The sequence below is a fragment of the Pseudopipra pipra genome, chromosome 14 (genome assembly GCF_036250125.1).
Source record: "Pseudopipra pipra isolate bDixPip1 chromosome 14, bDixPip1.hap1, whole genome shotgun sequence".
NCBI lineage: Eukaryota > Metazoa > Chordata > Aves > Passeriformes > Pipridae > Pseudopipra > Pseudopipra pipra.
Genome location: NC_087562.1, coordinates 9,306,882 through 9,321,186, shown reverse-complemented (window position 1 = coordinate 9,321,186; position 14,305 = coordinate 9,306,882). Strand labels below are relative to the sequence as shown.

The following is a 14,305-nucleotide window of genomic DNA, read 5'->3' as shown; positions in this document are numbered from 1 at the left end:
AGTTCCTGTGGGCTCCCTCCCTGCTGTAGAGGGAGTGTAAGGAGTCACCATTTGCCTACTTACCTCCATCTCCTTTTGGTTTATCAGCAGAAGGGAACAGATTAATTTTAGTTTACAGGTTTCAGGATGACCATGACGGCACTGCGCTTTCCCTTGAACCATTCATTTCAGCACCGTGCCCAGAATCCTTTTGCAATCATTTCATAAAATTAACTGCACTTGTAACGTCCTTTACACACGCAGAGCATCCCAAAGCCACAGTACGGATGGCGCCGCTTGGCTCATTGCTTCCACTGGAACGGGAATGTGCAGCATCAGCCCAGACGCTGTCACCCTGATGGGCACCTGGACACCCACGTGGGGAGGGACACGGACACACGTGTGCTGGTGTGTGCACACCAGCGGTGCACGAGGACACGTGTGCAGACACACAGCTCTGTGGCGGTGCCCACCTGCGTGGGGCAGTGCGTGTGCCCCGCTGAGCCGAGCCATGCCATGTCACACCGTGCCACGTGGCACACACCCACCCGACACGGACCCGGCACCGCACACGCGGGACATCGAGACGAGAGCTTTTGCTCATTTTTTTTTAATGTATCACAATGAGCAGGAAACATACGTGATGAAATAGTTCCAAAGGAGTATATTCAATTACCATCTACAGTCAACTCAACTATGACAACAAAGTCTTTTGTGACAGTTTTTTAAAGTTTTGAAAGTTCCATGTGGTTTGTTTCTGTCAGTCTCATGTATTTTGGTACAGTTCGAGATCAGCATTGTTACAGTAACAAAAAAGCTAACAAGACTACAGTATAGAAAAACACCAAGAACATCATTTTTGGTTTCACTTGCTCTAGTTTTTGTACATTGCAAAGGCTGTTCATAACCCTCTTCACCTCATTTATGCTTTCTGTTCTACCCAAACTTGCCCCCCCAAATAAAAACGAAAAAATAGTCAAAGCTTTGTTTCACAGTGGGCAGTATCAGTGCCGACCAACTGACCGACCAACCAACCAACCAACCGACCAACCAACCAACCAACCAACCAACCCCAATTTCTGCTTCCATTTAAAAGTTTAATTTTTTCTTAAAGCAAAATATATTTCAGCGAGCGTGCCGGCTGTGTCCGCCCCCCTTGTCCCCTGCCAGCCCCGGGCGGCCCCACACACCCCTGACGCCTCTCTTTATTCTCAATTGTATGAAACTTTGGCCATCTTCACCACTTAAAAAAGCTTTTTATTAAAAATAAAAAAGAAACCCGCTCAATGCTAAGTTTGAAGTGTTTTCCTCATGCCCAGCCCGGCCCCTCTCTGTTGCTCGCTGGGAAGGCCACGCGTGGGCTCGGGGTCACGCAGGTGTTCCCGTGTGCTGACGTCGCTCCCGCAGCCCCCCGGGGCAGGTGTTGGGGCTCTGCGAGCACGAGGCCGGCGCTGGCAGGGCTGGGGATCCCAGCGGGGCCATGAGGTCCCCTCATTGGCCCCAGGTAAGGGGAGGAGGCAACCTCGCACTGAAAAGTCTCTAGAAACATTTAGAAAAAATACAAGAAAATGAATTTATAAAACTTTTTAGTGGGTGGGAAGGAGGAGAGAGAAATTGCACTATGACCAAGCAATATAATTAAAAAACCGAAACAAGACAAAACAAAAGGATTTCCAAAAGAGACCTTGAGGAATTGGACAGATAAAGCTCGTGTTAAACTGGGAACTGGCATCACAGAGAGAATCCAAAACAAAACAAACAAAAAAATTTCTATATGATACAGACAGAGTAACATACAACAGTTAAATGGCAAAAAATATATATATATATATTTCATAGAATTACAAACAAGATAAAATAATGGAAAACAAAAAACTGTACAACTTTAGAATTTAAAAAATGTTCATCTCAAACACGGGGAGAAATACAAGAACTTCTGTTAAAGAAAACAGTTTGTTAAAACAGCAAATGCTCCGTGGGTACGTGGTTCCGGTTTTGACACCTTGTGCTACAGCTGGGTCCTGGGAGGAACATCCGGTGGTTCGCGCTTTAGTATCGACTACTTAAAAAACAATTAAAAAAGGAATATGTGCATTACCCTAGAAATATGTACAACTGTTCAGGATCTAGTCTTTCATCGAACTAAAACCAAAATTCCATAAAAATATAAGTGTCCCGCTAGAAACCCGCGCTCGTCTCTCGGATGCTCCAATCTCTCGTGGAGGCAGCGAGTGGCTTCGGCCCGGGGAGGAGCGGCTGGAGGCGGTGGGAGGAACCTGCATTCACAGTCTTCCAAGTTCCCTTTTGAAGCAGGAGGAGGATGACGATGGTGGGAGAAGGCTTTCGCGCTTTCGAGGGCAGAGGAAACGGGGGGGAGAAGGAGGTTTTTTCTGTTGGCATTTGGTTACGGAAGGGAACAGCAAAGCATCTACATCTCCAAAATCTACATTTTAGCAGCACAAAGTTTTCCTTTCAAAGTCTGGGCCGAGGTGTGCCCGGGTGCCTGGAGGAGGCCAAGGGGCTCTGGGCATCCCTGAGCCTGGCACCCGCTGCTGCCATGGAGAGAACTTGGAAAGAGAAACCTGCCAGGGGTGCGCTGGGTGCTCACTAAGAGTTGTCTCTCTGCTTGCAGAAGAAGCACAGATAACAACCTGGGTACTTTTTTTATTCTTTATTTAAACTTAGACTTGTTTGTTTAAATCAGAAACAAATTCTCAAGTAAAAAGAATCCTTTTTGCTCATTCTGCACCAGTGGTGAAGGGTATGTCTTTGGATTTTTATTTAAAGCATGAATTTTCTTTAGAGAAAAAAAATGTAACAAAACCTTTTTTTTTTTTTTTTTCAAAAGAAGGAACAGAGTGCAGCCTAATTACACAAACAGAACCGATGCTCAGAGGTCAGGAACAGAGTCTTTGAAGCATTTACAAAATGAGGAAAGGAAGAGGGGAAGAGAAAAAAAAAAAAAAGAGAAATGGAAAATAAGAACAAAATAAGTGCACAAGGGTAACAGACATAGGTAAATCGTATGTATACGCCTTAAAAAGTTTCAAACCCCCAACAAAAAATATTCTGCAAGGGATCCTACTGACCCCCAAAACCCTTTGAACTTCTTTCTTTAGTTTTTATAAAATAATTATGCAACCACCCTCTAAGAAATGAAGGTAGCGACCATAAGTGGAAGATTACAGGATGGGGATGGGGATAAAGGTACAAAGGGGAGAAAAGCTCAGGCGAGTCGATGGATCGCAATCTATCTGGCTAGGAATGAACAAGACAACATCAAATGAGAAGCCGTCAGCTGGACCATACAAAAGCTAAATGTACACAAAAGGGTTTTTTTCTTTTAAATCTACCATACTGCTTCAGTTCATTTCCAATGCAACAATCTACTCAACACCAAAAATGGTCATATCTATCATAAATACAGAAAGTCAGTTGTTTTAAAACTTTTTTTTTTTAAGCTCCGAGTCCTCAACACTCTCTGTGTGGGTTTTTTTTTTCTGAAAAGTGGGAGTGCTTAACTTTTCCCCTTGGAATTGGCTTCAGCAGAAAAGCTACCCTTAAAATCCCCGAAAAGCTAAAGCAGTTCACATTGTTTTTCTCTTGAATACTTTCTGCCCATTTTAAATTAACAAAAAAAAAAAAAAAAAAAAAAATCCTTTTCTGGAACAAAAACAAAACAAAACAAAAACCCCAAAACAAATGAAAGAAATTTTATATATATATATATATATATAAAACAATGATTCTGAAAACAGAACAAAGTGTGAGCGATTGACCTGAGAATAAAAAGACATTACATTTCTTTTTTCTTTTAGCAAGCCATTGGTATCTGAATGCTAAGATAGCAAGAAATTTAAAACTGTCTCCAGGTGGGCTGCTTTCCCATACAGCGCTGCCGGGCTCTGCTGTGCTATTGACGGGGGATCGGACAGGGGCAATGTACAGGGGCGCGAGCTCCGCAGGCGCGAGGAGGCAGCACGGGCCTTCGTCTCCCAGACCAACAGTACCTTCGAGAGGACAAATGTAACAGATTTTTTTTTTTTCTTTTTCAAAGTTTTATTTTATTAAAAGGAAAGGAAAAAAGAAATGTAAAACCCACCGGCATCGTTATATGGGAAAACAACCCACGTTTTTTCTTTTTTTCTTTTTTCTTTTTTTTTTTTTGGTTAGAAGCTTTGGAATTGCAGTTAGTCTATTTTTGAAATTGGTTTGTTATTAACTTTTTTATTTAAATTCATTTTCATTGTTCATCTTCAAAGCTTACAATCTGAAGGTGTCCATTCCTACGCTAGCTAGACCACTGTCCTTAGGGCAGCCGGGGTCCCGGGGCCCCTCCGCCGGGCTCGCCGGTCCATCTGACTTTTGGCTAAGATCCGTGTCAGACTCCTCCGAATAGTCGTCTGTTGGCATCGAGGGCTGAACCCCTGAGGTGCTGCATGAACTTGAGGTAACCGTTGAAGATGAGGAGAGAGGAGGGAAAGGCGGTGGTGGCGGCTTCCCCGGCGGGGCGCGGGAGGCTGCCGGGGGCCAGGGCTTTCTGGAGGCGTGGGGGGAAGCCGGGGGGGGCCGGGGGGGCGGGGGGCTGTCGTTTGAGTGAGCGGCCGACTGCGAGGTAGATGCGGTGCTGGGGTCGGGGGGGCAGGCAGAGTGAGGTAATAGACTGGGGTGCTCTTTGGCGTTTCTTGCTGCTCTTGTGATTGTTCGGTGTTTGTGCGGGGCTGACTCGAGATGCTGACTGAGGGCTTCGTCCCCACACACCGTGCTCTCGCACGCCACGCACTGGTACGAGCCGCTGCCCTGGCCGCTGCCGGTGGGCACGTGAAGCACCATCTCATGCAGGTTCGCCACGGACTGGCCGAAGAAGCAGAGGGACTTCAGGTGGTCGCTGGCCGCCTCCTGGTCGCCAAAGCACGCCTGGCACTTGCGGCAGACCAGCTTGTACTGCACCTTCGGGACGATGAAAGGGTCGCAGAGGGAGTCCGCGCCCTTGCCTTCTGCTTCGGGCTCTTCTTGGGGTTTGGGCAGGAGGGGGGACACCTCGCGGGGTGCATTCTTCTGCTCCTCTTGCTTGGGGGGTTCTTTGGCAGGGTCTTTGTCCGGGGTGGCAGCCCCCGTGGGGACGGGGGTTTGGCTTCCTTTGGGCTGCTGCGCTTTCTGCTGTTGCTGCTGCTGCTGCTGCCGCTGCTGCTGCTGCAATGCCTCCTGCAGACTCTGCTGGTATTGCTGGTACTGCTGCAGCAGCGAGCCGGGCGACAGCCCCAGCAGCGCCTGCGACAGCGCGGGGCTGTAGGGGAACAGCCCCTCCATCCCGTACATGGGCTGCAGGTACCCGCTCTGCAGGGCGCCAGGGATCTGCGGGGCGTAGTAGGGGGAAAAGCCGGGGACGAAGTAGGGAAGGAACTGGCTCGTCAGCAAGGTGGTGGGGTCTGAATTCAGGGCGGCCTGCAGCGCCTGGAGCTGGGTGGGTTCCACCGCGTACTCCATGGCAGGCAGTGGGGCTGCAAGGGCACCCGCCGGCGCCTCCCCCTTCTCCTTCTTGGGCCCTGGCAGGGGGTCCCCCTTCCCCTTCGGTGCCTTCTCCTTCTCTTTTGCCTTCTCGCTCTCCTTCTCCTTGCGCTGTGGTGGGGGCGCCTGCTGCGGCTGTGGCTGTGGGGTCGTCGCCGGAGGTTGCTGTGGGGCCACGGCTGCTGTGGCTTGTGCCGGGGTGGGCGAGCTCAGCGCGGCCGGGGGCTGCTTATTTGGTAATCCAGAGGTGGGGAGGCCAGGTGAAGGGACGCTTGTGCTGGGCAGGCCCATCAGGTTGGGTTTGGGAGAAGTTAAAGCTGCAAGAGGGAGAAAGAAAGGTGAGAAGTCACTGAATTCTGGGCAGGCAGAAACCATGAGGGTGACCCCAGGCCACCCCACAACCACTCCAGAGCGTCCGTCTCCGCTGCATGAGGGCACCAACCAGCCCAAGCTGCTCCGTTGCCACAGCGCAGGTTGGAGAGCCCATCCCTGCTCCCACCCGCCCTGAAGAATGGTTCCTGTCCCGCTCCACAGGCCCTGTGCCATGGGGATGTGCCCCCTCAGCCCCCACCGCCTGCGGCTGCCTTGGCTGCGCTGCCCAGTGGCACTGACCGCAGCGTCTCTGATGGGGACACCCACCAGCGCCTGGGATGCCCAGCACAGCTGATGTTCTACTGACTCCTCTGAAATTCCCAAATTATTAACATTGGTGTCAGGATCTGCTCTAATGGTTCTACACGAAAGGGTGGGAATGCTCAGTATTGCCACACCCCCCCAGACTGGGAAGTCCTGGTCATGGCAACTGGGGACTGAACAGGCTAGACCAGAGTTATTTTGTCCTTATTAGACTGGTGTTCATGAATCCATAAACCTCTGATGCAACCCCTTCCAATCTCAGACTGTCTGGGCACTCAGCTTCTGAGCAATTCCAGAGTTTATGTGGTGTTCAGACATTCCCCCTGGGCACGAGCATTGTGTTTTGGGTGGAATTAAAAGCACTGTGATGCTTCCTCATTAAGGAGATGGATTAATGGTGGAATGAGAACCCTGTCCCTCTTCCCAACAGCAAGAATAGCCAGTAACAACACTGTCCCTGGTGCCTATTTCTGCTCTCACAGCTGACGGTGGTTAGGGGCAAGACGTGTGCAGCTCCCGGAGTCACCTCCATTAGTCACAGCTGCTGCAGCTGCCAAACGTGCTCCTAAAGAGGAACGTTTTGCTTGGAAAGTCCCTCAATGCCGTCTGGGGAAAAAAACCAACCCCAGAAACAAAGCTCCAAAGTCCTGCTGGCACAGCCTTGTTTGCTCCCAGCTCTGGAGGAGGAACCTGCTCCAGGATCCACCTGCTGCAAAACCCATGAGTAAAAGCCAACCTTTCCCTGATGAACCTGAATCTCACCGCTGTGGCAGGGGCTGCTCAGGGAACAGCCTGAGCAGGACCAGTGGCAGAGCCTGGAACCAGCCGTGGAGGCATGGCCACTTTTATTTTAGGTTGTACCTCCAAGGAGCCACAGGAGGTTTGGGAGGAAGGGAGCTGGAGCTGGGACAGTTCAGTCATGTCTGATCCAAACCCTTCTGAAACCTGTGTCTGCTCCTGACATGGTGCTGAGACTACAGTGATCTGTGACAGCAGGACAGGTACAGAGTGAGGCTCCACACAGCGGCCCCAGAAATCTCGGATAAGGGCACATTATGGATGGACACCATTGAAATGGATGTTCCCCAGCTGAACGTTCCTCAGAGGTTCAAGTGCAGGAGCAGCAGGTAATTCATAGTGTTCTTGGATGCATGGCCTTATCTGCTCTGACAGGCCCGGAGCTGCCATAGCCTGACCTTTGGAGCTTTATCTAAAGGACACAAATAGTCTGTTTGACTTTCTAAACAGCTCAGTCCTGTCTAGGCAGTCGCTGACAGCGTTTAAGATTCATCAGATGCAATCCCATCTCCTCAGGACACATCCTGTGCTTCAGAGAAAAACAAAAGCAACAATACAGACTGAAGTGCAAAAAAGTAATTTTAGTTGTTATTATAAATTTAGGGCATTAAGAAAACAGTGCAGAGCAACCTGCAATTGGGTGACAATATGATTCGCTGAAGAGATACTCCTGTCCCAGTGCTCTGAAATAAGATCTGTGGTGAGAACAGACGGGTGGCATGAAAATCCTCGCCATGCGCAGGGGCCCTTCAGACACGCAGTGAAACAAGGCCTTTGGATCACGTTTTCTAGGTCACTGCTGGTAACTGACCTGCACCTTCCACTGCCAGTGTTTGCTACATGGCTTAGACTTTCCACCTATCCACCAGGAACAAGGGAAAAGAGCATCCTCAAAAGATAAAGTCCACTATTTGAGATTAGGCCACCCAAAGGACTATGCCAAATTTCATTTTTAGGCAGCATTGTTACAAAAAATCTTATTAAAATACAAACTAGATTTGACCCTCAACCACACTGTTGTTTGTTGAGAAGGTACTTTCAGGTCATGGCCACCCATCACTCAAAACCCATCCTCAGCTGCACTGGGATTTGTCCTGGAGGTCACCACAGGGACACATAAAAATGCTCTGCAGGTCTGACACCAATGCTACCAGGCACACCATAGCTTTCCCTAGAAAGAGTTTGGACTTTTGAACACCTGGGATGGGACCACATAAACCTAATTTAATATCAAAAGGAAACGAATAATGGACAATGTGTTCAGCACATTAGTCCTGTTCCGTTGGATAAATCCTCTGTTCTCCACTTCCTTGGAGGTGTTTCAGGATTTCTAGTCTGTGGTAACACATAGAGACATGCAGCATGTCTAGACATTGCTCTAGTTCAGACTTTCGTTAGAAAACCTGAGTTGAGGAATTAAAGATAAAATACCTGCTGTTTATTCATGGAGTCAACATGCTGGACTAATGGTCTGGGAATCTTGTTATCAGTCATTCCGAAGGAACGACTGCTTGTGCTAGAGATGTGCCAGTTGTGCCTGAGCAGGATAACACTTGTACCCACCTGTGTTGGATGGAGTGAAGCTGGGTAAGGATGGGCTGTTGAGGCCTGGGAGTAAGACTGGAGGGATGCCCTGGAGCGCTGGGTACGCAGCAGGAAGGTTCAGAGCTTGCAGGGGGGTGTTGTCAAACATGCCCTGCTGTTGAGCTGCCAGACCAAGAACCTCATTGGCTTTTTTGATCCGGTCCAGCTCCTGCTGAGCCATCAACTGACGTACAGTAGCTGGGTCGAAATACTCCTTTTCCTTATCCAACTGGCTTCCAATGGTTTCTTTAACTTTGGAGATATGCTGTTGAGAGAAGATATGGTCACGTACAGACAGCCGAGCGCTGTACTTGATGCCACACAAAGTGCACTCTGTTTTGGGTCCCTCGTAACTTGTTTGGTTTATACCAAAATGCTTGGCCATGCTGAGTTTTGACTTCTTCTCCTTTGCCCTTGCATTCTGGAACCAGACCTGAACAACTCTCTTTGGCAGTCCAATGTCATTGCCCAGGACCTCACACTCCAGCATGGTTGGTGTCCTGTAGTCATTAAAGCATGACTTAAGAACCTTGAGCTGGAGATTAGTCATCTGAGTGCGAAAGCGTTTCTGTCCGGGCCGGTCCCCGCTCTCGCCAGACTTGCTGGCTGAACCACTTGCGCCAGGGCTGGGCGAGCAGGGGTCTGCAAGGCTGGAGGTTTCACTGTAGTCCACAGTACCTTCATTGTCGTACTCTTTGCTGTAAAAGCTGGGAGCTGGGCTGACCAGGCCAGAAGACAGACGATCTTCGTATTCAGACATTGCTATCATGGCAGCTTTTGTCAGACCTTCACTGGGTCCCGATGTGGATTTGGTTTCGGTTGCAATCCCTGTTGCACTATCGTTGTCTGCATTGCCTTCGTCTCCTGTGGTGGTGTCTGTGATCGCGGTGTTGACAGAAGAGCAGTCATCGTTGTCCAGCTTTGTCTGGTCAAAGCTCAGATTGACTGAGGACATGGATGGACTCTCGAAGTCTTCAATCCCTTCCACCTTAATGGAGGACGGACTCAGCAGAGTTCGAGGTGACAGTTCCATGCTCTTGTTCACCGGGGAGAGGGGAACACTCTGTCCGTCACTGCTAGTTGGTGGCATGTGGGAAAAGCTGGCTCCATCAAAGATGTCTCCCTTCATCTGAAGTCCCCCATCGCAGTCCAGAAGCATAGCAGACAGTGTCAGGTTGTACCCAGCTCGCTTGGCTTCATGCCAGTGCCGGGATCGGATATGAGCTTCCAGAGCTGTCTTTGCTTTAAAGAGAGCTCGGCAGAAGGGACACCTTCTGTGGGCTTGGGCCGGCCCCACAGCTCTGAACTGCCCTTTCCTCTCCCGTGCACGGGTGTTCTGGAACCAAACCTGCACCACCCGCTTCTTCAAGCCCACTTCATGCGCAATGTGATCCAGCATCTTCCGTGTAGGGTTGGAGTCGAGCAAATATTTCTGGTACAGAATTTCTAGCTGCTCGGGGGTAATGGTTGTCCTTAGACGTTTATCCCTTTGGGGTTCTTCTCCCCCAGTCCCACTGTCATTCTCTCCAGGGCTTGCGCTGGCCTTTTCCTCCAGCTTTCTCTTCAGCGTGTTCATGGTGGATGTTGGAGTTGACGGTGAGGTGGCCGAGCTTGCTGGAATCTGTGGTAACGTTCCAGACAGCAGCTGGCTCGCCAGTAGTGGATTACTGGGATCAAAAAGCATGAACGGCATATCCAGCGTTCTGTCCAGGAATGGGGGGTGGATAAACTGGTTCTGTGCACTCAGGAAATGGAGCTGCTGATGCTCCTGCCAATGCTCGAAGGAAGGAAATGCCAGCTTACACTGGTCACACTGGTATGGGATTAGTTGAGGAGGTAGGTTTGCCAGCTGCTGAGGGGTGGAGGTGTGAATGGGTTTGAGGGAGAGGTGTGAGAGCTGAGATGGACTTGGGCTTGACTGTGACAAGGAGCATTGAGGGGGCTGAGGGGGAGGAGGTGGCTGCTGCAGTGAGGAGGGGGAGGATAACTGTGAAATCTTTTGGTGTGCTGAACTTGTCTTTTGTTCTCCTTGGTCCTGTTGCTGCTGAGACTCTTGCTTTGGTTGCACTTGCTTCTCTTGGGTTTGGTTTTGCTGTGTACTTGGAGGTTCAGACTGCTTTGGTTTCTCATCTGTAGGTTCTACTTTAGAACTAAAGGTGGAGGAATCGTCTGCCTCTGCTGTGAGCTGCAGAAAAGCTGAGGAGGTTGTGTTGGCTGAAGATGTAGGTGTGCTGTAAGCTTGTGAGGGCATTGGTGTGCTGCAGGAGGAACTGGTTGGAGTCAAGAGCTCCATTGCATCCATAGAGTCTTCGTTCTGGCTATCATCCTGTCCATCCTCATCCTCATCTTTGTAACAAAGCTTTTTCTGGTGTTTAATGAGATCAAAAATGCGCTGAAAGACCAGACTGCATTTTTTGCACTGGTAGTTCAAGTTGCTTGTTCTAATGTACCTGTCGTTTGTGAGCTCGCGTCGCTCCCCATCTTTGCCTTCTCCCTGATTTTCATAGTTTTTCCTAGCTTTCTGACGGGCATTCTGGAACCACACCACTATAACACGCGTGGGGAGGTTCAGCAAGTTAGAAAGCTGCTCAAATTCATCGTCCTTTGGGTAAGCATTGGCATCAAAGAAGTCCTGCAGGACTCTGAGCTGGTAGTCAGTAAAGCGTGTCCGAGAGGACCGCTTGCTTCCCCAGTACTCCTGCTTTTGAGGCTCTGGAGAAGGAGGCCGTGAGTCTATCTTTAGCTCTTCCAGGCTAGTAATGGGAGGGTTGCTGAAGTTGTATGGGGAGTCCTTGTTACGCTGGCGCTCCTTGAACAGGGTGTTTCTGAACCAGTGCTTGATCACTTTCTGGGGCAATCCGGATTTGTCTGCCATCTCTTTGATCTGTTCCTCACTTGGGGAATTGTTAATGTCAAAATACTGCCGAAGGACTCTGAGCTGGTCATCAGTGATCCGTGTCCGTGGCCTCTTGTTCTGCTGCTGCTGGAGAAGGCTGGGGTTCAGCTGATGCTGGTACAACTGGGCCAAGTCGGCGGGTAGGGGATCTACAGGGCCCAGCTGGGGCGGCAGCTGCGCGGGTAATGTCTGCAGGGGCATGGTTTGCATCATGAGTGGTGAGAAGATGGGGAGCTCCATGGGCATGGAGAGCTGGGTGAGTGGCACAGATGGCTGGGCTGGTGCAATCGTGGGAGAAGTAATCGGTGGGGCAGAAGTAGGGATGGCAGGAGCGGCAGCCGGCTGAGGAGGAGCGGGAGGGAGCGGAGGGGGGGGCGGTGGAGGCGGGGGTGGTGGCTCGGGGGTCTGAGGCCGCAGTGGGTACAGTTTGTCGTAGTGTTCTCTGTACTGTTTGGCAAATTTCTCCAACTGCTTAAAGGGAAAGTAATGTTGGTGAACGTGCTCTTGGTGGCTCTTCAGGATGAGTATGTTTGAGAATAACTTGCCGCACGTATCGCACTCCAGCTTTTCCAAGTTCTCACCTTGGTCTGTCTTCCCGTTTTTCTTCTGCACTTTCTGCTTGTTCTCGTTGTACTGAATGACAAGCTCAAAGCCAAAGTTTTCCAGCAAGGCTTTGGTGGCGTTGCCCCTTGCATCAGAGGCGATCCGTGGGGGCAGGATGGAGGGCTCTGAACTGCTGCCTGGCACAAAGTCCTTCTTCTCTTTGAGCTTTAAGTTATCAGGCAGAGACTCCTTCAATGTTACATTATTGTCTCCCCTCTCTGCGTTTTCCCTTTCCCGTGGGGTTTCTTTATCTTTCTCCTTCACTATGGATTTATTCTTCTTCTCTGGGTGCTGGCTCTGCTGTAACAGGACGGAGTGGGGTTGTGATAATGACAGCTGACCTTGCTGCTGCTGCAAGAGCTGTGGATGGCTCTGCTGAGGGAGCTGAACTTGTGCCTTCAGGTCCTCCAGCAAAGTTGGACCTGTCCCAGTCAATGTCAGTGCACCGCTGGTGACAGGCAAGCTGACTTCTGGATTGAGCTGGAACTCGGCACTGGGGATGTAGAATGGGAACAGAAGATGCTGCTGCTGCTGCAGCTGCAGAAGGGTCTCGGTGGTCATCGGAAAGTGCGGCAAAAGTGCTGGGTTGAAGAGCTGGGACTGCAGGAGAGCAGCTTGCTGCTGCAGCTCCTGCTGCAGGTGGGCCTGGACCTGTGCCTGTGCCTGTGCCAAGGTTTGGGCTTGTTGCTGCTGTTGCTGCTGCTGCTGCTGCTGCTGCTGCTGCCTGGATGCAATCATGTCTGCCAGTTTCTTGCGGTTCACCTCTTTGGGCTCCGAAGGGGAGGAGATGTTAGTGCTTACAGGGTTACCCAACGGAGGAATTCCCACGCTGTCGCTGGACACCTGGTTGAGCAGGCTGGGAATGGGAGTGGTGCCTGAAGTGCTCGTGCTGGTGGTTGCAAAAGCATTGCTGTTGCTGGCACTCACGGGGCTCGGTGTGGATGAACCCAAGGAGAGGCCGCTGCTGCTGCCGTTGCCAGCCCCATTGCTGCTGCTGCCTGCCGCCTCCAGCTTGGCCGCGCGAGCCTTGGTCTGGTGCAGGACAGACCTCATGTGGATCTCCAGGGTTGAGCTCTGGCTGTAGGCCACGTTGCAGGTGTTACACTTGAAAGGTTTGTTGTCTGGGCTGCTGGTTGGCTCAGGTTGCCCAGTAGCAGACTCTTGGAGGGCTCGTTTCAGTTTATGCAGATGAGAAACAGAATTGTAATGGACCAGGAGAATGTTCTTCTGTGTGAAGGATTCCTTGCAGACTGTGCACTTGTATGGGCGAGACGGATCTAGGAATTTCTCCATAGTGAAGTTAGGGCCCTTCCTGAAGGGTAAGGCCCTTTTTGGTTCTGAGCCAGAGTCCTCCTGCACGGAACCAGAATCGCTGCCTGTCGGGCTCTGCTTATCTTCCAGGTCGCTCTCCTCCTCCTTATCTTCCTCAACTATTATTGTGTGGTCCTCTGCAAGTGAAGGGTCACCCATAGCAAGGAGGTCTCCGTTGACCAAGAGACCACCATACAGCTGCTGAATGTCGGCCTCGCTCAGCTCTAGGTGGCTGGTTTCCAGGTGCTTCTTCAGGGCCTGGAAGGTTCGGAAGCTGCGCTGACAGAGGCAGCACATGGTGGCTGCCCGGATGACGTGGTACTGGGAGTGGAGCTGCAGCTTCTCAATGGTTTTGAAGGCCAGGCTGCACTGGTTGCAGCGGTACTTGTAGACGTGGCGGTCAGAGACCGGCAGCTGAGGCCGCTTGGCGTGGACGTCGTTGAAGTGTGTCTGCAGGGCTGCTGAGCTCTTGAACACCTGGCTGCAGCCCTTCTTCCAGCACAGGAAGCCAGAGTCCTCCCGGGCAGCACTCGGATCAGCTGGAGCAGGCTTGGGGTCCCCGCTGTGCTCTGCACTGTCTGATGGCAAAAGGTTCTTCCCTGTGTCTTCAGAGATCTCTGTGAAAACAGAATTAGAGCAAACCCAAAAATTACACCAGCACACCAGGGTGGATGAACCCTCCCTTTCAGTCCTGAATACATCTTTTTTTCTCTCCAAGACAATGAGTATTTCTAACATTTCTCCTCTATCTTCATTCATTTATTTCAATACCAGCCCATTACCCTCATCATGGCCCATTGCATAAACCTACACAATTTACTTCCTTGCACACTTTGAATATCTGGAAATGATTCACACACACGCATCCCTTAGTGCATTTATCACCTTCAATTCTCCCTTTCAAGTGAAGGCCACTCTGCCATCTCTGTCTTTACTGTTCCTGCCTATTTTCAAAAAAGAAGGTTCATCAAACTGAACATAGTATTTGAG

At 50.5% G+C, this 14,305-nt stretch overlaps 1 protein-coding gene across 19 annotated transcripts in view; it reads right to left on the bottom strand.

The window, feature by feature from the left end:
* Window positions 1–620: 620 nt before the first annotated feature.
* The window catches only part of ZFHX3 (zinc finger homeobox 3), a 514,090-nt gene continuing 500,405 nt past the window's right edge, over window positions 621–14,305 (bottom strand). For all 19 annotated transcript variants that reach the window (XM_064670437.1, XM_064670430.1, XM_064670429.1 and 16 more), the window contains 2 exons: window positions 8,485–13,932; window positions 621–5,804 (listed from right to left, as the gene is read on the bottom strand). In XM_064670437.1, coding sequence (XP_064526507.1) covers window positions 4,243–5,804; window positions 8,485–13,932 — 7,010 coding nt within the window. In that variant the 3' untranslated portion in view covers window positions 621–4,242. The remainder of the gene's footprint in view (window positions 5,805–8,484; window positions 13,933–14,305) is intronic.